This window comes from Oncorhynchus clarkii, chromosome 9 (assembly GCF_045791955.1).
Source record: "Oncorhynchus clarkii lewisi isolate Uvic-CL-2024 chromosome 9, UVic_Ocla_1.0, whole genome shotgun sequence".
Lineage (NCBI taxonomy): Eukaryota > Metazoa > Chordata > Actinopteri > Salmoniformes > Salmonidae > Oncorhynchus > Oncorhynchus clarkii.
Window position 1 is genome coordinate 4,690,218 of NC_092155.1, and position 23,264 is coordinate 4,713,481.

General features: G+C 41.7%; 3 protein-coding genes across 5 annotated transcripts in view; 2 read left to right on the top strand and 1 right to left on the bottom strand.

The window, feature by feature from the left end:
- LOC139415791 (solute carrier family 10 member 7) overlaps window positions 1–7,686 on the top strand; it is a 21,243-nt gene extending 13,557 nt beyond the window's left edge. Inside the window, exons 11-13 of one of the 2 annotated variants that reach the window (XM_071163883.1) lie at window positions 6,102–6,247; window positions 6,345–6,385; window positions 6,765–7,682. In XM_071163883.1, the coding sequence (XP_071019984.1) occupies window positions 6,102–6,247; window positions 6,345–6,365 (167 nt within the window). In that variant the 3' untranslated portion in view covers window positions 6,366–6,385; window positions 6,765–7,682. Of the gene's footprint in view, window positions 1–6,101; window positions 6,248–6,344; window positions 6,386–6,764 lie in introns of both variants that reach the window. The other variant, XM_071163882.1, reaches the window with a different exon arrangement.
- LOC139415792 (galactose-specific lectin nattectin-like) overlaps window positions 1–23,264 on the bottom strand; it is a 1,187,935-nt gene that overhangs the window by 387,354 nt on the left and 777,317 nt on the right. The gene's annotated exons all lie outside the window — the stretch shown is intronic.
- LOC139417016 (zinc finger protein 827-like) overlaps window positions 18,784–23,264 on the top strand; it is a 41,750-nt gene continuing 37,269 nt past the window's right edge. The window contains exon 1 of the mRNA XM_071166250.1: window positions 18,784–19,054. Within this exon, the coding sequence (XP_071022351.1) occupies window positions 19,006–19,054 (49 nt within the window). The 5' untranslated portion in view covers window positions 18,784–19,005. The remainder of the gene's footprint in view (window positions 19,055–23,264) is intronic.

A 23,264-nucleotide genomic window follows, 5' to 3' on the forward strand; every position in this document is an offset into this window, starting at 1 on the left:
ACCAAGGTCTCTTTCAGGGATTCAAACTGAGACCAGGGTCTCTTTCAGGGATTCAAACTGAGACCAGGGTCTCTTTTTACAGGTGAGCCCTGAATTACCCAAGAGGCACCAGGACATCACATTCATCAGTAATACGATCCTCAATCAGCTCCCTGAATTACCCAAGAGGCACCAGGACATCACATTCATCAGTAATAAGATCCTCAATCAGCTCCCTGAATTACCCAAGAGGCACCAGGACATCACATTCATCAGTAATAAGATCCTCAATCAGCTTCCTGAATTACCCAAGAGGCACCAGGACATCACATTTCAGAACATTTTGAAAATTGTTACTAAAAGCTAATTAACTCCGTAGAGACCAAAGGAATTTCCAGAGTTATCCGTCCCTGAGACCGGGATGGGGGGTGACTCATATGTCTAAAGCTTAGTAATGATGTCAGGTACAGACTTATTGTTAAAATATTTAACATGCATTGCTATCAATCTACGTGAAATCAAAGAGGGACAATCAACTTTCTGGTAGAGAATGTAGTGATGAATACTAAAACTGTCGCCCGTAAGTAAAGTAGCAGCCGAGTTCACATAGATGATGTTGCCATTTGTTTAGGGATAGTACTAGATATAATAGTTAGGGGGAGTACCTGGGCCTCCTTCCAAACCTTGGGGATAGTACTAGATATAATCGTCAGGTTAGGGGGACTACCTGGGCCTCCTTCCAAACCTTCGGGATAGTACTAGATATAATCGTCAGGTTAGGGGGAGTACCTGGGCCTCCTTCCAAACCTTGGGGATAGTACTAGATATAATCGTCAGGTTAGGGGGAGTACCTGGGCCTCCTTCCAAACCTTGGGGATAGTACTAGATATAATCGTCAGGTTAGGGGGACTACCTGGGCCTCCTTCCAAACCTTGGGGATAGTAATATATATAATCGTCAGGTTAGGGGGAGTACCTGGGCCTCCTTCCAAACCTTGGGGATAGTACTAGATATAATCGTCACTTTAGGGGGAGTACCTGGGCCTCCTTCCAAACCTTGGGGATAGTACTAGATATAATCGTCAGGTTAGGGGGACTACCTGGGCCTCCTTCCAAACCTTGGGGATAGTACTAGATATAATTTTCAGGTTAGGGGGAGTACCTGGGCCTCCTTCCAAACCTTGGGGATAGTACTAGATATAATCGTCAGGTTAGGGGGAGTACCTGGGCCTCCTTCCAAACCTTGGGGATAGTACTAGATATAATCGTTAGGGGGAGTACCTGGGCCTCCTTCCAAACCTTGGGGATAGTACTAGATATAATCGTCAGGTTAGGGGGAGTACCTGGGCCTCCTTCCAAACCTTGGGGATAGTACTAGATATAATCGTCAGGTTAGGGGGAGTACCTGGGCCTCCTTCCAAACCTTGGGGATAGTACTAGATATAATCCTCAGGTTAGGGGGAGTACATGGGCCTCCTTACAAACCTTGGGGATAGTACTAGATATAATCGTCAGGTTAGGGGGACTACCTGGGCCTCCTTCCAAACCTTGGGGATAGTAATATATATAATCGTCAGGTTAGGGGGAGTACCTGGGCCTCCTTCCAAACCTTGGGGATAGTACTAGATATAATCGTCACTTTAGGGGGAGTACCTGGGCCTCCTTCCAAACCTTGGGGATAGTACTAGATATAATCGTCAGGTTAGGGGGAGTACCTGGGCCTCCTTCCAAACCTTGGGGATAGTACTAGATATAATTTTCAGGTTAGGGGGAGTACCTGGGCCTCCTTCCAAACCTTGGGGATAGTACTAGATATAATCGTCAGGTTAGGGGGAGTACCTGGGCCTCCTTCCAAACCTTGGGGATAGTACTAGATATAATCGTTAGGGGGAGTACCTGGGCCTCCTTCCAAACCTTGGGGATAGTACTAGATATAATCGTCAGGTTAGGGGGAGTACCTGGGCCTCCTTCCAAACCTTGGGGATAGTACTAGATATAATCGTCAGGTTAGGGGGACTACCTGGGCCTCCTTCCAAACCTTGGGGATAGTAATAGATATAATCGTCAGGTTAGGGGGAGTACCTGGGCCTCCTTCCAAACCTTGGGGATAGTACTAGATATAATCGTCAGGTTAGGGGGAGTACCTGGGCCTCCTTCCAAACCTTGGGGATAGTACTAGATATAATCGTCAGGTTAGGGGGAGTACCTGGGCCTCCTTCCAAACCTTGGGGATAGTACTATAAATAATTTTCAGGTTAGGGGGAGTACCTGGGCCTCCTTCCAAACCTTGTTGATAGTACTAGATATAATCGTCAGGTTAGGGGGAGTACCTGGGCCTCCTTCCAAACCTTGGGGATAGTACTAGATATAATCGTCAGGTTAGGGGGAGTACCTGGGCCTCCTTCCAAACCTTGGGGATAGTACTAGATATAATCGTCAGGTTAGGGGGAGTACCTGGGCCTCCTTCCAAACCTTGGGGATAGTACTAGATATAATCCTCAGGTTAGGGGGAGTACATGGGCCTCCTTACAAACCTTGGGGATAGTACTAGATATAATCGTCAGGTTTGGGGGAGTACCTGGGCCTCCTTCCAAATATTGGGGATAGTACTAGATATAATCGTCAAGTTAGGGGGAGTACCTGGGCCTCCTTCCAAACCTTGGGGATAGTACTAGATATAATCGTCAGGTTAGGGGGAGTACCTGGGCCTCCTTCCAAACCTTGGGGATAGTACTAGATATAATCGTCAAGTTAGGGGGAGTTCCTGGGCCTCCTTCCAAACCTTGGGGATAGTACTAGATATAATTGTCAGGTTAGGGGGAGTACCTGGGCCTCCTTCCAAACCTTGGGGATAGTACTAGATATAATCGTCAAGTTAGGGGAAGTACCTGGGCCTCCTTCCAAACCTTGGGGATAGTACTAGATATAATCGTCAGGCTAGGGGGAGTACCTGGGCCTCCTTCCAAACCTTGGGGATAGTACTAGATATAATCGTCAGGTTAGGGGGAGTACCTGGGCCTCCTTCCAAACCTTGGGGATAGTACTAGATATAATCGTCAGGTTAGGGGGAGTACCTGGGCCTCCTTCCAAACCTTGGGGATAGTACTAGATATAATCGTCAGGTTAGGGGGAGTACCTGGGCCTCCTTCCAAACCTTGGGGATAGTACTAGATATAATCGTCAGGTTAGGGGGACTACCTGGGCCTCCTTCCAAACCTTGGGGATAGTACTAGATATAATCGTCAGGTTAGGGGGAGTACCTGGGCCTCCTTCCAAACCTTGGGGATAGTACTAGATATAATCTTCAGGTTAGGGGGAGTACCTGGGCCTCCTTCCAAACCTTGGGGATAGTACTAGATATAATCGTTAGGGGGAGTAGCTGGGCTTCCTTCCAAACCTTGGGGATAGTACTAGATATAATCGTTAGGGGGAGTACCTGGTCCTCCTTCCGAACCTTGGGGATAGTACTAGATATAATCGTCAGGTTAGGGGGAGTATCTGGGCCTCCTTCCAAACCTTGGGTATAGTACTAGATTTAATCGTTAGGGGGAGTACCTGGGCCTCCTTCCAAACCTTGGGGAAAGTACTAGATAAAATCGTTAGGGGAGTACCTGGGCCGTCTTCCAAACCTTGGGGATAGTACTAGATATAATCGTTAGGAGTACCTGGGCCTCCTTCCAAACCTTGGAGATAGTACTAGATATAATCGTTAGGAGTACCTGGGCCTTCTTCCAAACCTTGGGTATAGTACTAGATATAATCGTTAGGAGTACCCCGGCCTTCTTCCAAACCTTGGGGATAGTACTAGATATAATCGTTAGGTGTACCTGGGCCTCCTTCCAAACCTTGGGGATAGTACTAGATGTAATCGTTAGGGGGAGTACCTGGGCCTCCTTCCAAACCTTGGGGATAGTACTAGATATAATCGTTAGGGGGACACCTGGGCCTCCTTCCAAACCTTGGGGATAGTAATAGATATAATCGTTGGGGGGAGTACCTGGGCCTCCTTCCAAACCTTGGGGATAGTACTAGATATAATCGTTAGGGGGAGTACCTGGGCCTCCTTCCAAACCTTGGGGATAGTACTAGATATAATCGTCAGGTTAGGGGGAGTACCTGGGCCTCCTTCCAAACCTTGGGGATAGTACTAGATATAATCGTTAGGGGGAGTACCTGGGCCTCCTTCCAAACCTTGGGGATAGTACTAGATATAATCGTTAGCGGGAGTACCTGGGCCTCCTTCCAAACCTTGGGGATAGTACTAGATATAATCGTCAGGTTAGGGGGAGTACCTGGGCCTCCTTCCAAACCTTGGGGATAGTACTAGATATAATCGTCAGGTTAGGGAGAGTACCTGGGCCTCCTTCCAAACCTTGGGGATAGTACTAGATATAATCGTCAGGTTAGGGGGAGTACCTGGGCCTCCTTCCAAACCTTGGGGATAGTACTAGATATAATCGTCAGGTTAGGGGGAGTACCTGGGCCTCCTTCCAAACCTTGGGGATAGTACTAGATATAATCGTCAGGTTAGGGGGAGTACCTGGGCCTCCTTCCAAACCTTGGGGATAGTACTAGATATAATCGTCAGGTTAGGGGGAGTACCTGGGCCTCCTTCTAAACCTTGGGGATAGTACTAGATGTAATCGTTAGGGGGAGTACCTGGGCCTCCTTCCAAACCTTGGGGATAGTACTAGATATAATCGTTAGGGGGAGTTCCTGGGCCTCCTTCCAAACCTTGGGGATAGTACTAGATATTATTGTTAGGGGGAGTACCTGGGCCTCCTTCCAAACCTTGGGGATAGTACTAGATATAATCGTTAGGGGGAGTACCTGGGCCTCCTTCCAAACCTTGGGGATAGTACTATATATAATCGTTAGGGGGAGTACCTGGGCCTCCTTCCAAACCTTGGGGATAGTACTAGATATAATCGTCAGGTTAGGGGGAGTACCTGGGCCTCCTTCCAAACCTTGGGGATAGTACTAGATATTATCGTTAGAGGGGAGTACCTGGGCCTCCTTCCAAACCTTGGGGATAGTACTAGATATAATCGTCATTGGGAGTATATAAATAATATATTATATCAGCTCCAGTGGATGATGATGATGATTATTATTATTATTACATCAATCTTAAGCGATCCATCACAGATAGTGAATTGCTGAAATGAAAACCGATTCACTAGAAGTTGACGTGTTAACCATCAAGGCTGGCAGAGGGAAGAGCAGTCAATTGACTGACCAAGGTCAATTTAAACCACTGTGTTTTTTTTTCTTCTTCTCTCAAATAAAAAGTCTGCAGAGATGATAAACACATTTTTTTTTTTTAAAGCACCACATCTTCTCAGTTATGATGCCTGAGTCAGACTTAACAGAAGAAGAGGAATTTGTACCCATTTTAGTGCATTTTTACTGTTGTCCAACATTTTTTTTTTTAGAAGGACCACCAGCGGAGTCCGAGATGGAAGCTTAGAAAATATCTTGATTTAGTCTAGAGAGTACGTCTGTTTCTCATGTCTGAAAGATTTCCCCAGGCCTGAATTTTTTTTTTCTCCTCTGAATGGGGTCAGAAGAAAACCCAAGGTTTAGAAAATATCTTATCACTGCGAGTTGTTGTGTTTGTAAAAACTTTTTTTTTTTAAATGAGGTGTGTTTATCTGCTCGAGGAAACAAGGATGAGAAATGTTGTTAAAGGGGATCAGGAAGCAGGAGACAAAATGGAGGCTATAAATCAGAATAGAAACTGTTATGTAAAACCCCTTAATGAGAGATGGGAGGGGGTGTAAATCATAGAAACAACTAAATGTTTATTCTGGTTTCTGGACACGGATACAACCAGGAACTCGGATCTCTTGCTAACATAAATATGCTAGTTGGCCAACACTAACCTGCAAAGACTCAATGCACCTATTATGTCAATAACAAATATCAGGAATTTGATCAAATCCAGTAACACCATGAAAATGATACAGAAATGGATCAAGCTTGTGTTTCTCAAATGGTAATATCAATTATTTCTTTACCTCTTCTCCTCTTCTCTCCCTCTCTTCTCCCTTCCCTCTCTTCTCCCCTCCCTCTCTTCTCCCCTCTTTCCTCCCTCTCTTCTCCCCTCTTTCCTCTCTCCAGGTATACCCATGTTAAAGATAGTTTTTGAGGGGTATGAGCATCTCTCTCTGATCTCCGTCCCTCTCCTCATCTATCACCCTGCTCAGATCCTACTGGGTTCAATACTGGTACCCACCATCAAGAGCTGGATGAACAGCAGACAAAAGGTAGACAAAACGCACACACAGAGAGAGAGAGATCTATTTATCTATCACACCAACCATTATCTAACTCGTTCCCTCTGTTCTCTCCTCCCTGGAACAGCCTAGTATTTTATTGCATTGATACCTACCTGTCTGGTCTGTGTGAGTAGAGAAACGCCTCCTCTCCGGTCTGTGTGTTTCTAAACCCACTAACACCCAGCTACTCACCTGTACTTAATTGGTCACAAACTGGTGCTAATTGGCAATTAATTAATTGGTCTTAATTGTGATATAGAATGTTTTAATCACTGTTGGTTTTGGAAGGGACAAATCTAACTCGTTTGTGAAATATATATATGTATATTAAGATGTTACTGATTAAATCACTGTTGGTTTGGAGTGGAGGGTTTTGGCTGGGGAAGGTTGTGGACTGTGTTGATGGTGGCTGGGTAATTTTTTATAATCTTCACTATTTTTTGCTAAATGTGTTGCATCGACGTCAGTCAACACTTGCTAAATTAAAAATATTGTGTGTCCACAGGGAGTGAAGTTGACCGACCTACAGCCCATCTGAAGTGGACTCTCCCCAGTGTGTACACTCATTCACTCCCCCTCATGGGGAGTATCCTTTGAACTGTGACAGAAGGAACTACTTCCTTCCTCTTTTATGTATCTCTCTGGTGGAAGGATACATACAGAAGCACAAGTGCCTCGTCGCAACCACGTGACTCGCGAACACGTAGTCCTGGGCTCTAACGGTTGTGATGGTTACTATGACAAAACTTGTGTGATTTATTCGATGGTTTACTTTTAATACGAACATAGAAGTCTCTATTTTTGTATCCCCCATGAAGACGGTGTCAACTTCCTGTGAGACAAGAAGTACTACTGATCGTCATCAGGAAGTGATTTATGAGACGACACCGCCTGCCATGGACCGGCTGGGACTTTGTCCTCTTTCTAACTATTTTTCTGGGGATGTTACATTCAAAGACTCTTTTCTGACAATCAGTTTTTTTATGGTTTTGAACAATGACTAGTTTACTGATAGTTTCTAATGCTTGTTTAGGCTTTTGCGGGGGGGGGGATTACATATATTTTTAAACGTTATTACCATAGTTGAAGGACAGACATCTGGTGATGTCTCCCTGTCTGTATTCTGGGAGAGGAAAATGTGAAGTGTCTGAATTGCCATCCTATTTACTGTAAAGTGCACTACGTTTGACCAAGACCCAGCCATCGGTAGCACACTACATAGAGAATAGGGTGCCATTTCAGACACTGGCAAAACTCTGAGGGTGGGGGGGGAGAATCTACACGTCTCTGATCATGAACCAATGGTATATAATAGCGTTCAGCAGATGGAGATATGACTATAGATTGACTATAGATTCATTATTCTACAGGTCAGAGTCGTTTCTGTTCTACTTTCTATATTTCTTTCTGAACAGTGAACATGTTAAACTATGTCAGAAGTGTCTCCCAAATAGCACCCTATTCCCTATATATATATATATATATATATATATATATATATTATTATTTATATATATTATATATATGTGTATATAATATAATATATATATATATATAAAATATATATTATATATTTATATATATGTATATATACATATAATATACACATATATATGTATATATACATATATAATATACATATATATATATAATATACATATATATGTATATATGTATATTATATATATATATATTATATATAATATCTATATAATATATATATGTATATTATATATATATGTATATTATATATATATATGTATATTATATATGTATATATACATATATATGTGTATATTATATATATATACATACATATACATATATATACATATATATATATAATATACATATATATATATAATATACATATATATATATATTATATATAATATCTATATATATATGTATATTATATATATATATGTATATTATATATATATGTATATTATATATATATATTATATATAATATCTATATAATATATATGTATATTATATATATATATATGTATATTATATATATATATGTATATTATATATATATATGTATATTATATATATATGTATATATATGTATATGTATATATATGTATATATATATAATATACACATATATATGTATATATACATATATAATATACATATATATATAATATACATATATATATATAATATACATATATATATAGATATTATATATATATATATAATATACATATATATATATAATATACATATATATATAGATATTATATATAATATATATATATATGTATATTATATATATATATGTATATTATATATATATGTATATTATATATATATGTATATTATATATATATGTATATTATATATGTATATATTATATATATACATATATATATATAATATACATATATATATATAATATACATATATATATATAATATACATATATATATAGATATTATATATATATATATAATATACATATATATATATAATATACATATATATATAGATATTATATATAATATATATATATATATGTATATTATATATATATATGTATATTATATATATATGTATATTATATATATATGTATATTATATATATATGTATATTATATATGTATATATTATATATATACATATATATATATAATATACATATATATATATAATATACATATATATATATAATATACATATATATATAGATATTATATATATATATATAATATACATATATATATATAATATACATATATATATATATTATATATAATATCTATATATATGTATATTATATATATATATGTATATTATATATATATGTATATTATATATATATATTATATATAATATCTATATAATATATATGTATATTATATATATATGTATATTATATATATATATATATGTATATTTTATATATATGTATATTTTATATATATATATATATATATATATATATATATATATAGTGCACTACTGTTGACCAGGGCCCATAGAGCTCTGGTCAAAATAAGTGCACGCCGTAGGGAATAGAGGGCCATTTGGGACGTAGCCCCTAGGTGCCTTGGCATAACGTCAGTAATACATACTAACACGTTGATGATGATTTATTTTGTTTTCAGATTTTTCTAATGCTGTTACCAAACAAACACTGTGTGACAACAAGGACCAATGGCAATGTGTTCCACATGAAACTCTACCCCTTATAGGCCAGTCAGGATGCAGACTCTCAGTACTGAAAAGATGAACCTTTCGGTTTGGGCGGATGTTAGAAGGACAGGTTTCTTCTCTAGTATGAATAAAAACTGTGATTTAAACACTGTGGACTGGGTCTGTGTTCTGTACAGTACTAGTATATCTCTAGTATAGTATATAGTTCAGTGGGTCTGTTTTCTAGTCTACTACTAGCCAATCATGGTAATGGCCTGACAAACACAGTAACAGTTACACGTTGTTTTTGTTAAAGATTTTACAGATAGACAGAGTTTAGATATTAAACAGTAATATACACTTTAGATGATGATATACCGTTTAGATGATAATATACAGTGATATACAGTAACATACACTTTAGATGATGATATACAGTAATATACACTTTAGATGATGATATACCGTTTAGATGATAATATACAGTGATATACAGTTTAGATGATAATATACAGTGATATACAGTGATATATACTTTAGATGATGATATACAGTTTAGATGATAATATACCGTTTAGATGATAATATACAGTGATATACTGTTTAGATGATAATATACAGTGATATACAGTTTATATGATAATATACAGTGATATACAGTGATATACAGTTTAGATGATAATATACAGTGATATACAGTGATATACAGTTTAGATGATAATATACCGTTTAGATGATAATATACAGTGATATACACTTTAGATGATGATATACAGTGATATACAGTTTAGATGATAATATACAGTTTAGATGATAATATACAGTGATATACAGTTTAGATGATAATATACAGTGATATACAGTGATATACACTTTAGATGATGATATACAGTTTAGATGATAATATACAGTGATATACAGTTTAGATGATAATATACAGTGATATACAGTGATATACACTTTAGATGATAATATACAGTGATATACAGTTTAGATGATAATATACAGTGATATACAGTTTATGATAATATACAGTGATATACTGTTTAGATGATAATATACAGTGATATACAGTTTATATGATAATATACAGTGATATACAGTAATATACACTTTAGATGATGATATACAGTTTAGATGATAATATACAGTGATATACAGTTTAGATGATAATATACAGTGATATACAGTTTAGATGATAATATACAGGGGGGGTCTCTCTCTGGGTGGGGTTAGGGGGGTTTCTCTCTGGGTAGGCTTAAGGGGGTCTCTCTCTGGGTAGGGTTAAGGGGTCTCTCTCTGGGTAGGGTTAAGGGGGTCTCTGTCTGGGTAGGGTTAAGGGGGTAGGGTTAAAACCTTTTTGGGATAGGGGGCAGCATTTTCACTTTTGGATGAATAGCATGCCCAGAGTGAACTGCCTCCTACTCTGTCCCAGATGCTAATATATGCATATTATTAGTAGTATTGGATAGAAAACACTCTGAAGTTTCTAAAACCGTTTGAATGATGTCTGTGAGTATAACAACTCATATGGCAGGCAAAAACCTGAGAAAAATCCAACCAGGAAGTGGGACATCTGAGGTTGGTCGTTTTTCAAAGCTTGGCCTACTGAATACACAGTGGGTTATGGATAAAGTTGCCCTTCCTACGGCTTCCACTAGATGTCAACCGTCTTTAGAAACTGGTTTGAGGATTCTACTATAAAGGACGGGCTCATGAGACCTGCTTGAGTCAGTGGTCTGGCATAGTGCCTTGGTCTCATGACGTGTGCTCCCGACAGAGTTACCTCTCGTTCCAGTGCTTTTCTTCAGACAAAGGAATTCTCCAGTTGGAACATTATTGATGTTTTATGTTAAAAAACATCCTAAAGATTGATTCCATGCATCGTTTGACTTGTTTCTACGACCTGTAACGGAACTTTTAGAGTTTTTGTCTGGATGAAGTGCTCACGCCTCATGAAGATGAATTAGTGGGCTGAACACGCTAACAACAAGTGGCTATTTGGACATAAATGATGGACTTTATGGAACAAATCAGTCATTTATTGTCGAACTGGGATTCCTGGGAGTGCCTTCTGTTGAAGATCATCAAAGGTAAGTGAATATTTATGGTGTTGTTTCCAACTTCTGTAGACTCCAAAATGGTGGATATTTCTCTGGCTGTTTTGGGTTCTGAGCGCCGTTCTCAGATTATGCTTTTTCCATAATAAAAAAAAAACTCTGACACAGCGGTTGCATTAAGGAGAAGTCCATCTTTAATTCTGTGAATAACACTAGTATATTTTATCAATGTTAATTATGAGTATTTCTGCAAAATCACTGGATGTTTTGGAATCAAAACATTACTGCACGTAAGGCGCCAATGTAAACTGAGATTTTTTGGATATACAGATATACAGTATATCACAAAAGTGAGTACACCCCTCTCATTTTTGTAAATATTTGAGTATATCTTTTCATGTGACAACACTGAAAAAAATGACACTTTGCTACAATGTAAAGTAGTGAGTGTACAGCTTGTATAACAGTGTAAATTTGCTGTCCCCTCAAAATAACTCAACACACCGCCATTAATGTCTAAACCGCTGGCAACAAAAGTGAAAATGGCCAAATTGGGCCCAAAGTGCCAATAATTTGTGTGACAAAGTAAAGTACAAGCTCAATACGGAAGTGGTCAGATGACGCAGATGCTACGCCATAGGACTGTTTTACTAGCACAGACTGGAATACGTTCCGGGATTCATCCAATGGCATTGAGGAGTAAATCACTTCAGTCACTGGCTTCATCAATAAGTGCATTGACGACGTTGTCCCCAGTGACCGTACGTACATATCCCAACCAGAAGCCGTGGATTACACCTGGTGGGGGGTGGAGACAGTCTTTACTGAAGACTCATCTCTTCAGTGGGTCATATGATTGAGTGTAGTCTGGCCCAGGAGTGTGAAGGTGAATGGAAAGGCTCTGGAGCAACGAACTGTCTCTGCCTGGCCAGTTCCCCTCTTCCCACTGGGATTCTCTGCCTCTAACCCTATTACAAGGGCTGAGTCACTGGCACATAGCCTGTCTTCTCTTGAGAGCCATGTCTGCCTACGGCAGCCTTTCTCAATAGCAAGGCTGTGCTCACTGAGTCTATACATAGTCAAAGCTTTCCTTAAGTTTGGGTCAGTCACAGTGGTCAGGTATTCTGCCGCTGTGTACTCTCTGTTTAGGTTTTTTTGTTTAATTTGACCTTTATTTAACCAGGCAAGTCAGTTAAGAACAAATTCTTATTTTCAATGACGGCCTAGGAACAGTGGGTTAACTGCCTTGTTCAGGGGCACAACGACAGACCTTGTCAGCTCGGGGATTCGAACTTGCAACCTTTCGGTTACTAGTCCAACGCTCTAACCACTAGGCTACCCTGCTGCCCCAAGGCCAAATAGCATTTGTTATGTTTTTTTAATAAATTCTTTCCAATGTGTCAAGTAATTATCTTTTTATTTTCTCATGATTTGGTTGGGTCTAATTGTGTTGCTGTCCTGGGGCTCAGTGAGGTGTGTTTGTGTTTGTGAACAGAGCCCCAGGACCAGCTTGCTTAGGGGATTCTTCTCTAGGTCATTTACATTTTAAACTACTGTTGGTAATATTTCATAAATAAACTTCTACAATTATCTTGGAAATGAGTATCAGGATAAGACCCAGATGTAGACAATTCGAATCACAGATGTTTATTAACAAAACAGGGGGGCAGGCAGTGGACAGGTCAAGGCCGTGCAGAGGACAGGTCAATGCCAGGCAAACAACAGGTCAAGGCCGGGCAAACGACAGGTCAAGGCCGGGCAGAGGACAGGTCAAGGCCAGGCAAACGACAGGCAGAGGACAGTAATCCAGTATGTAAGTGTCAGTAAGGTACAGAATGGCATGCAAGGGCAGGGCAGAACGGTCAGAACCAGGAGGACTAGAAAACGGGAAAACACGCTGGACAAGACGAGCCTGCAACAGACAAACAGAAAACACAGGAGACAATGGGGACACCTGGTGGGGTTGGAGTCACCTGGTGGGGGGTGGAGTCACCTGGTGGGGGGTGGAGTCACCTGGTGGGGGGTGGAGTCACCTTGTGGGGGGTGGAGACACCTGGTGGGGGTGGAATCACCTGGTGGCGGGTGGAGACACCTGGTGGGGGGTGGAGACACCTGGTGGGGGGTGGAGTCACCTGGTGGGGGGTGGAGACACCTGGTGGGGGGTGGAGACACCTGGTGTGGGGTGGAGTCACCTGGTGGGGGGTGGAGACACCTGGTGCGGGGTGGAGACACCTGGTGGGGGGTGGAGACACCTGGTGGGGGTGGAGACACCTGGTGGGGGGTGGAGACAGGCACAAGTCATGACACAGAGACTCTATAGGCTCCAGCTGCTGGAATTAATTATGAGCAATTAAACGTCACCCGAAGGCAAATATAATGTAGCCTAATGGACTATGATACAGTGCCTTGCAAAAATATTCATCTCCCTTGGCATATTTCCTATTTTGTTGCATTACAACCTGCAATTGAAATTTATTTTTATTTTTATTTCATATAATGGACATACACAAAATAGTCCAAATTGGTCAGGGGAACAGTGGGGTTAACTGCCTTGTTCAGGGGAACAGTGGGGTTAACTGCCTTGTTCAGGGGAACAGTGGGGTTAACTGCCTTGCTCAGGGGAACAGTGGGTTAACTGCCTTGTTCAGGGGAACAGTGGGGTTAACTGCCTTGTTCAGGGGAACAGTGGGGTTAACTGCCTTGCTCAGGGGAACAGTGGGGTTAACTGCCTTGTTCAGGGGAACAGTGGGGTTAACTGCCTTGTTCAGGGGAACAGTGGGGTTAACTGCCTTGTTCAGGGGAACAGTTGGGTTAACTGCCTTGTTCAGGGGAACAGTGGGGTTAACTGCCTTGTTCAGGGGAACAGTGGGGTTAACTGCCTTGTTCTGGGGAACAGTGGGGTTAACTGCCTTGTTCAGGGGAACAGTGGGGTTAACTGCCTTGTTCAGGGGAACAGTGGGGTTAACTGCCTTGTTCAGGGGAACAGTTGGGTTAACTGCCTTGTTCAGGGGAACAGTGGGGTTAACTGCCTTGTTCAGGGGAACAGTGGGGTTAACTGCCTTGTTCAGGGGAACAGTGGGTTAACTGCCTTGTTCAGGGGAACAGTGGGGTTAACTGCCTTGTTCAGGGGAACAGTGGTTTAACTGCCTTGTTCAGGGGAACAGTGGGTTAACTGCCTTGTTCAGGGGAACAGTGGGTTAACTGCCTTGTTCAGGGGAACAGTGGGGTTAACTGCCTTGTTCAGGGGAACAGTGGGTTAACTGCCTTGTTCAGGGGAACAGTGGGTTAACTGCCTTGTTCAGGGGAACAGTGGGTTAACTGCCTTGTTCAGGGGAACAGTGGGTTAACTGCCTTGTTCAGGGGAACAGTGGGGTTACCTGCCTTGTTCAGGGGAACAGTGGGTTAACTGCCTTGTTCAGGGGAACAGTGGGGTTAACTGCCTTGTTCAGGGGAACAGTTGGGTTAACTGCCTTGTTCAGGGGAACAGTGGGGTTAACTGCCTTGTTCAGGGGAACAGTGGGGTTAACTGCCTTGTTCAGGGGAACAGTGGGTTAACTGCCTTGTTCAGGGGAACAGTGGGGTTAACTGCCTTGTTCAGGGGAACAGTGGGTTAACTGCCTTGTTCAGGGGAACAGTGGGTTAACTGCCTTGTTCAGGGGAACAGTGGGTTAACTGCCTTGTTCAGGGGAACAGTGGGGTTAACTGCCTTGTTCAGGGGAACAGTGGGTTAACTGCCTTGTTCAGGGGAACAGTGGGTTAACTGCCTTGTTCAGGGGAACAGTGGGTTAACTGCCTTGTTCAGGGGAACAGTGGGTTAACTGCCTTGTTCAGGGGAACAGTGGGGTTACCTGCCTTGTTCAGGGGAACAGTGCCTTGTTCAGGGGAACAGTGGGGTTAACTGCCTTGTTCAGGGGAACAGTGGGTTAACTGCCTTGTTCAGGGGAACAGTGGGTTAACTGCCATGTTCAGGGGAACAGTGGGTTAACTGCCTTGTTCAGGGGAACAGTGGGGTTAACTGCCTTGCTCAGGGGAACAGTGGGGTTAACTGCCTTGTTCAGGGGAACAGTGGGGTTAACTGCCTTGTTCAGGGGAACAGTGGGGTTAACTGCCTTGCTCAGGGGAACAGTGGGGTTAACTGCCTTGTTCAGGGGAACAGTGGGTTAACTGCCTTGTTCAGGGGAACAGTGGGTTAACTGCCTTGTTCAGGGGAACAGTGGGGTTAACTGCCTTGCTCAGGGGAACAGTGGGGTTAACTGCCTTGTTCAGGGGAACAGTGGGTAAACTGCCTTGTTCAGGGGAACAGTGGGTTAACTGCCTTGTTTAGGGGAACAGTGGGTTAACTGCCTTGTTCAGGGGTACAGTGGGGTTAACTGCCTTGTTCAGGGGAACAGTGGGGTTAACTGCCTTGTTCAGGGGTACAGTGGGTTAACTGCCTTGTTCAGGGATACAGTGGGTTAACTGCCTTGTTCAGGGGAACAGTGGGTTAACTGCCTGTTCGGGGGGAACAGTGGGTTAACTGCCTGTTCAGGGGAACAGTGGGTTAACTGCCTTGTTCAGGGTAGAACAGTGGGTTAACTGCCTTGTTCAGGGTAGAACAGTGGGTTAACTGCCTTGTTCAGGGGAACAGTGGGTTAACTGCCTTGTTCAGGGGTACAGTGGGTTAACTGCCTTGTTCAGGGGAACAGTGGGGTTAACTGCCTTGTTCAGGGGGCAGAACAACAGATTTGTACCTTGTCAGCCCAGGGATTCAATCTAGCAACCATTCGGTTACTAGTCCAACGCTCTAACCACTAGGCTACCATATCGCCCGTACACTTTAACCACTAAGCTACGCTGCTGCCCCAAGAAAAAAAAAGAAAAGTTGTTGATCAGGGTTAATGTCAAAAATATCAGAAACTTTGAACATCCCACAGAGCACCATTAAATCCATTATTAAAACATTTAAAGAATATGGCACCAAAACAAACCTTCCAAGAGAGGGTCGCCCACCAAAACTCACGGACCAGGCAAGGAAGGAATTAATCAGAGAGGCAACAAAGAGACCAAAGATAGCCCTGAAGGAGCTGCAAAGCTCCACAGCAGAGATTGGAGTATCTGTCCATAGGACCACTTTAAGCCATACACTCCACAGAGCTGGGCTTTACGGAAGAGTGGCCAGAAAAAAAGCCATTGCTTAAAAAACAAAACAAGCAAACACATTTGGCATTCGTCAAAAGAGGGGAGAAGAGTGGGAGAAACATATGGAAGAAGGTACTCTGGTCAGATGAGACTAAAATGTAGCTTTTTGTCCATCAAGGAAAATGCTATGTCTGGCACAAACCCAACACCTCTCATCACCCCGAGAACACCATCCCCACACTGAAGCATGGTGGTGGCAGCATCATGCTGTGGGGATGATTTCCATTGGCAGGGACTGGGCAACTGGTTAGAATTGAAGGAATGATGGGTAAATACAGGGAATGGCTAAATACAAGGAAATTCTTGAGGGATACCTGTTTCAGTCTTCCAGAGTTTTGAGACTTCCAGAGATTTGAGACAAGACAATGACCCTGCTAAAGCAACACTCGAGAGGTTTAAGGGGAAACATATACATGTCTTGGAATGGCCTAGTCAAAGCCCAGACCTCAATCCAATTGAGAATCTGTGGTATGACTTACAGATTGCTGTACACCAGCGGAACCTATCCAACTTGAAGGAGCTGGAGCAGTTTTGCCTTGAAGAATGGGCAAAAATCCCAGTGGCTAGATGTGCCAAGCTTATAGAGACACCCCAAGAGTCTTGCAGCTGTAATTGCTGCAAAAGGTGGCTCTACAACGTATTGACTTTGGGGGGATGAATAGTTATGCACGCTCAAGTTCAGTTTTTTTGTTGTATTAATGTCTTGTTTGTTTCACAATAAAAAATATTTAGCATCTTTAAAGTGGTAGGCATGTTGTGTAAATCAAATGATACAAACTCCCCGAAAAATAATATTTTAATTCCAGGTTGCAAGGCAACAAAATAGGGAAAATGCCAAAGGGGATGAATACTTTCGCAAGCAACTGTATATGATAAAAGACTAATAATATACACAAACACTAAATTGTATATTCATTGACCATTAATTAATTGGCTATAGGACTGTTCCCCAGTCCCACTCAACCAAGCTCTCACTCTCACTCTCTCTCTCTCTCTCTCTCTCACACACACACACACACACACACACACACACACACACACACACACACACACACACACACACACACACACACACACACACACACACACACACACACACACACACACACACCACACACACACACACACACACACACACACACACACTCCTAATTGGCATAACCCTCACCTCTCCACCATGCTATAGCTGATGTAGGGTGAGCCTTCACAAAATGGTTGCCATGCATCACCCAGGTGGGTGCCACACATTGGTGGTGGATGAAGTGAGATTCCCCCTTACTATATATATTATATCTATCTATATCTACTATATAAAGCACTTTGCTGCATTTGGTTTTAAAAAAAAGGTGCTATAAAAATCCATTATTATTATTCACTTTATGTCTTCCTTCTCTCTTCTCTCCCTTCTCTCTCCTCTCCTTCTCTATCCTCTCCTTCTCTCTCTCCTTCCCTCTCCTCTCTTACCTTCTCTCTCCTCTCCTTCTGTCTCTCTCCTCTCTCACCTCTCTCCTCTCCTTCCATCTCCTCTCTCACCTTCTCTCTCCTCTCCTCCCTCTTCTCTCTCTTCTTCCCTCTCCTCTCTCACCTTCTCTCTCCTTCTCTCTCTCCTTCTGTCTCTCTCCTTTCCTCTCCTTCCCTCTCCTCTCTCACCTCTCCTTCTCTCTCCTCTGTCACCTTCTCTCTCCTCTCCTTCTCTCTCTCCTTCCCTCTCCTCTCTCACCTTCTCTCTCCTCTCCTTCTCTCTCTCTCCTTCCCTCTCCTCTCTCACCTTCTCTCCTCTCCTTCTCTCTCTCCTTCTGTCTCTCTCCTTCCCTCTCCTCTCTCACCTTTTCTCTCCTCACCGTCTCTCCTCTCTCCTCTCCTTCCCTCTCCTCTCTTCTCCTTCCCTCTCCTCTCTCACCTTCTCTCTCCTCACTGTCTCTCCTCTCTCCTCTCCTTCCCTCTCCTCTCTCCTCTCCTCACCGTCTCTCCTCTCTCCTCTCCTTCCCTCTCCTCTCTCACCTTCTCTCTCCTCTCCTTCTCTCTCCTCACCGTCTCTCCTCTCTCTATCTGTGTGTGTGTGAGTCTCCTCTACTGCTCTCTTGCCCTTTGATCTTTCTCCATTATTGGTTGTACACACACACACACACACACACACACACACACACTGCACAGAGAGAGAGAGAGAGCAGAGCCGCGGGAAGCAGCAGGCACGGCCACTGCCCCGGTCAGTGTTCGCGACAGTCCCCGGATCTACCCTACTAACCAACGAGGACACTCTACACGGGAGTCCCGGAGTATCCTTTCGTTCCAACGAAGATAAGGATACACGTTTCACCCCACAGACCTGAGAAGAAGAATGTAAAAAAAAAGAAGGAAAATGCCTCGGAAAAAGCAAGACCAACCGCAGCGCTTAGGGCTACAATCACGTAAGTGTATTCGGTAATACTGCTTTCTGCTCTGTTCAGTGGAGCGGTAACCAGGGGCGGAGAGGTGAAACGGGGAAGGGATACGGTAGCACGAGAGGGAGATGAGCGGTGGAATACCGTAGCCTGAGAGGTCTGGATCTACTGCACCCCGGCAGCTCGCGGGCGGCAGCCATGTTGTGAACCGAGAGAGCTGGAGCGGGTACGCAATCCGTGACCGCAAGCCTTGACCGCGGGGCCGGTGGATCAATAACGGGGTCAGTCGGTTCTCAAAGGTTGAGTTTGGCTCGTGACATCATTACCGACCCAGTCAGACAGACATACATCTATCCGGACACAAACACACCGTAACCTCACACATTGTAGGCTACTTTGTCTAATGAGGTTACGGTGGGTTACTGCAGACCGTGTGTCCGTCCGGTCTTGATAAGATGGGCCATTAATGGTGTCACGAACTGTAGACAGTATAACATGTTTTTGATTATTGACACGACCTCATTGTTACAGTGAAAGACAAGTTATATCGTGACAATTTTGTACAGTAGAGCAAAAACATGACCCTTTTGTAATCGTTATTATAGGTCTATGCTTCTAGCACGTCAATAGCGACGTTAGAGAATGTGTCCCTCGGATCAGTTCGTGACAGCGTTATTGCCGATCGGTCACACACACACACACACACACACACACACACACACACACACACACACACACACACACACACACACACACACACACACACACACACACACACACACACACACACACACACACAGCACATATTAAGGTTTATACACACACACATGCATGTGCCATACCGTCGCTTTATATAATAACACAAGAAAGAAATGTACCCCATTACAACATAGGGTTTTTTATCTGAAATGTACCCCATTACAACATAGGGTTTTTTATCTGAAATGTACCCCATTACAACATAGGGGTTTATCTGAAATGTACCCCATTACAACATAGGGGTTTATCTGAAATGTACCCCATTACAACATAGGTTTTTTTTTATCTGAAATGTACCCCATTACAACATAGGGGTTTATCTGAAATGTACCCCATTACAACATAGGTTTTTTTTTATCTGAAATGTACCCCATTACAACATAGGGGTTTTTATCTGAAATGTACCCCATTACAACATAGGGGTTTTTATCTGAAATGTACCCCATTACAACATAGGGATTTATCTGAAATGTACCCCATTACAACATAGGGTTTTTTATCTGAAATGTACCCCATTACAACATAGGGGTTTTTATCTGAAATGTACCCCATTACAACATAGGGTTTTATCTGAAATGTACCCCATTACAACATAGGGATTTATCTGAAATGTACCCCATTACAACATAGTTTTTTTTTATCTGAAATGTACCCCATTACAACATAGGGATTTATCTGAAATGTACCCCATTATAACATAGGGGTTTATCTGAAATGTACCCCATTACAACATAGGGTTTTATCTGAAATGTACCCCATTACAACATAGGGTTTTTTATCTAAAATGTACCCCATTACAACATAGGGGTGTATCTAAATGCAGCCAATGGCATGCATGTATTGATGGCTGCCAAGGGAAGCCCAAAATTGACCCCCCCCCCCCCAAATATTTTTTTCTATATATTTTTCTATATATTTTTCTATATATTTTTCTATATTTTTTTCTATATATTTTTCTATATATTTTTCTATATATTTTTATATATATTTATATATATATTTATATATATTTTTATATATTTTTTTCTATATATTTTTCTATATTTTTCTATATATTTATATATATTTTTCTATATATTTTTCTATATATTTTTCTATATATTTATATATATTTTTATATATATTTATATATATTTTTATATATATTTTTATATATATTTAGTCTCTGCCGTTTCATTATTTTCCTTCGATTCACAAGAGGCTGAATGTATCCCACATGAGAAGAGATCCGAGTGAGCGAAACAGCGCCCCTCTCTCTCTCTACGTGTTGGCCATCTATCTGATGCTGTCTGGTCAGAAGGAGGATGACATTGTTGCCACTCGTAGTGTTGAAGGCAAAGGGAAGACAGTGGAGGTCGGTGCCGTTCAAAGATGAGGAAGGACGGTTATTTATTTATGAGCATGGCCTTATTTATATTACAGCATACTGGATGATTCACATTCACCCAGGTCAATGTAACAGTGATGGGTTTAGGTTACTGTCATTCACCCAGTTCAATGTAACAGTGACAGGTTTAGGTTACTGTCATTCATATTCACCCAGTTCAATGTAACAGTGACAGGTTTAGGTTACTGTCATTCATATTCACCCAGTTCAATGTAACAGTGATGGGTTTAGGTTACTGTCATTCATATTCACCCAGTTCAATGTAACAGTGATGGGTTTAGGTTACTGTCATTCACCCAGTTCAATGTAACAGTGACAGGTTTAGGTTACTGTCATTCATATTCACCCAGTTCAATGTAACAGTGACAGGTTTAGGTTACTGTCATTCATATTCACCCAGTTCAATGTAACAGTGACAGGTTTAGGTTACTGTCATTCATATTCACCCAGTTCAATGTAACAGTGACAGGTTTAGGTTACTGTCATTCACCCAGTTCAATGTAACAGTGATGGGTTTAGGTTACTACATGATACTAGAATGTTCCCTGTACCCATCATGAGGTTGCTACAACCTAGCCTACGAATTAAAGTTTACAACGTAGGCACACAGGTCGAGAGATAAATTTGAGGTGACAGACCGTGACATTCAATATCGCCTTGCACACGCTTGCCTGCATCTAGCTGATCTAGGGTGTAGTCATTAGTCTAACAGTTGCATACGAGAGTTTCTATTGGATAAATTCAGGTATGTTTATCCCTGTTTTGTTCTTTTTGCTTCCGTTTTAAGAAATGTTTTTCAACAGAATCGGTCAAATGAATACACCCCTGATCACAGTTAACTTTCATAGCAGCCACGTTGTATTCCTTCTCACATTTCTCCTCCTTTCACCTCTTCCCTTCGCATGTGGAGTTCAATGCACAAAACATCAGCTGTATGTGACCAGGTGAACAAACCTTTCCAAGCCAAACCTTCATATCATAACCTCTACAAACAGCCTACATCGTTGTCACCATATTAGCTGAAGTAACGTCATAGTCAGCATAGCTAATAGAACTAACTCGTTAGTAAACCTGCTACAATCATGCAGTACCGTTACAGTGTACAGTCAGTAAGCAGTTTAGCAGTTACACCGGCAAGCCCCGGAGGCAATAAATTAGTAATACCAAAAGCCTTACCTTGACTTGAAAGAGTTCCAGTGTTGTGTTGGAAAGTCATAGCCAGTTAGCTAACATAGCATCCCTCTGTTATAGCCAGCTAGCTAACATAGCATCCCTCTGTCATAGCAAGCTTGCTAACATAGTATCCCTCTGTCATAGCCAGCTAGCTAACATAGCATCCCTCTGTTATAGCCAGCTAGCTAACATGGCATCCCTCTGTTATCGCCAGCTAGCTAACATAGCATCCCTCTGTTATAGCCAGCTAGCTAACATAGCATCCCTCTGTTATAGCCAGCTAGCTAACATAGCATCCCTCTGTTATAGCCAGCTAGCTAACATAGCATCCCTCTGTTATAGCCAGCTAGCTAACATAGCATCTCTCTGTTATAGCCAACTAGCTAACATAGCATCCCTCTGTTATAGCCAGCTAGCTAACTTAGCATCCCTCTGTTATAGCCAGCTAGCTAACATAGCATCCCTCTGTTTGAGCAGGGTGTTTCAGTAGGCTAAACTAGCTAGCAGCGTTTGCTAGATAAGTAAGTGGAACTGAAAAAACCCAGACTCTCTCTATTTTTATCTTGCTTCTCCTTCATTTTGGAAGAAATTAATTAGTTCAAAACTGTTCAATTATTGTCTTTCTCTCTCTGAGTCAACAACTTACCACATTTTAGACACTGCAGTGCTAGCTAGCTGTAGCTTATGCTTTCAGTACTAGATTCATTCTCTGATCCTTTGATTGGGTGGACAGCATGTCAGTTCATGTTGCAAGAGCTCTGATAGGTTGGAGGATGTCCTCCAGAAGTTACCATAATTACTGTGTAAGTCTATGGAAGGGGGTGAGAACCATGAGCCTCCTAGGTTTTGTATTGAAGTCAATGTACCCAGAGGAGGACAGAAGCTAACTGTCCTCTGGCTACACCATGGTTCAACCCT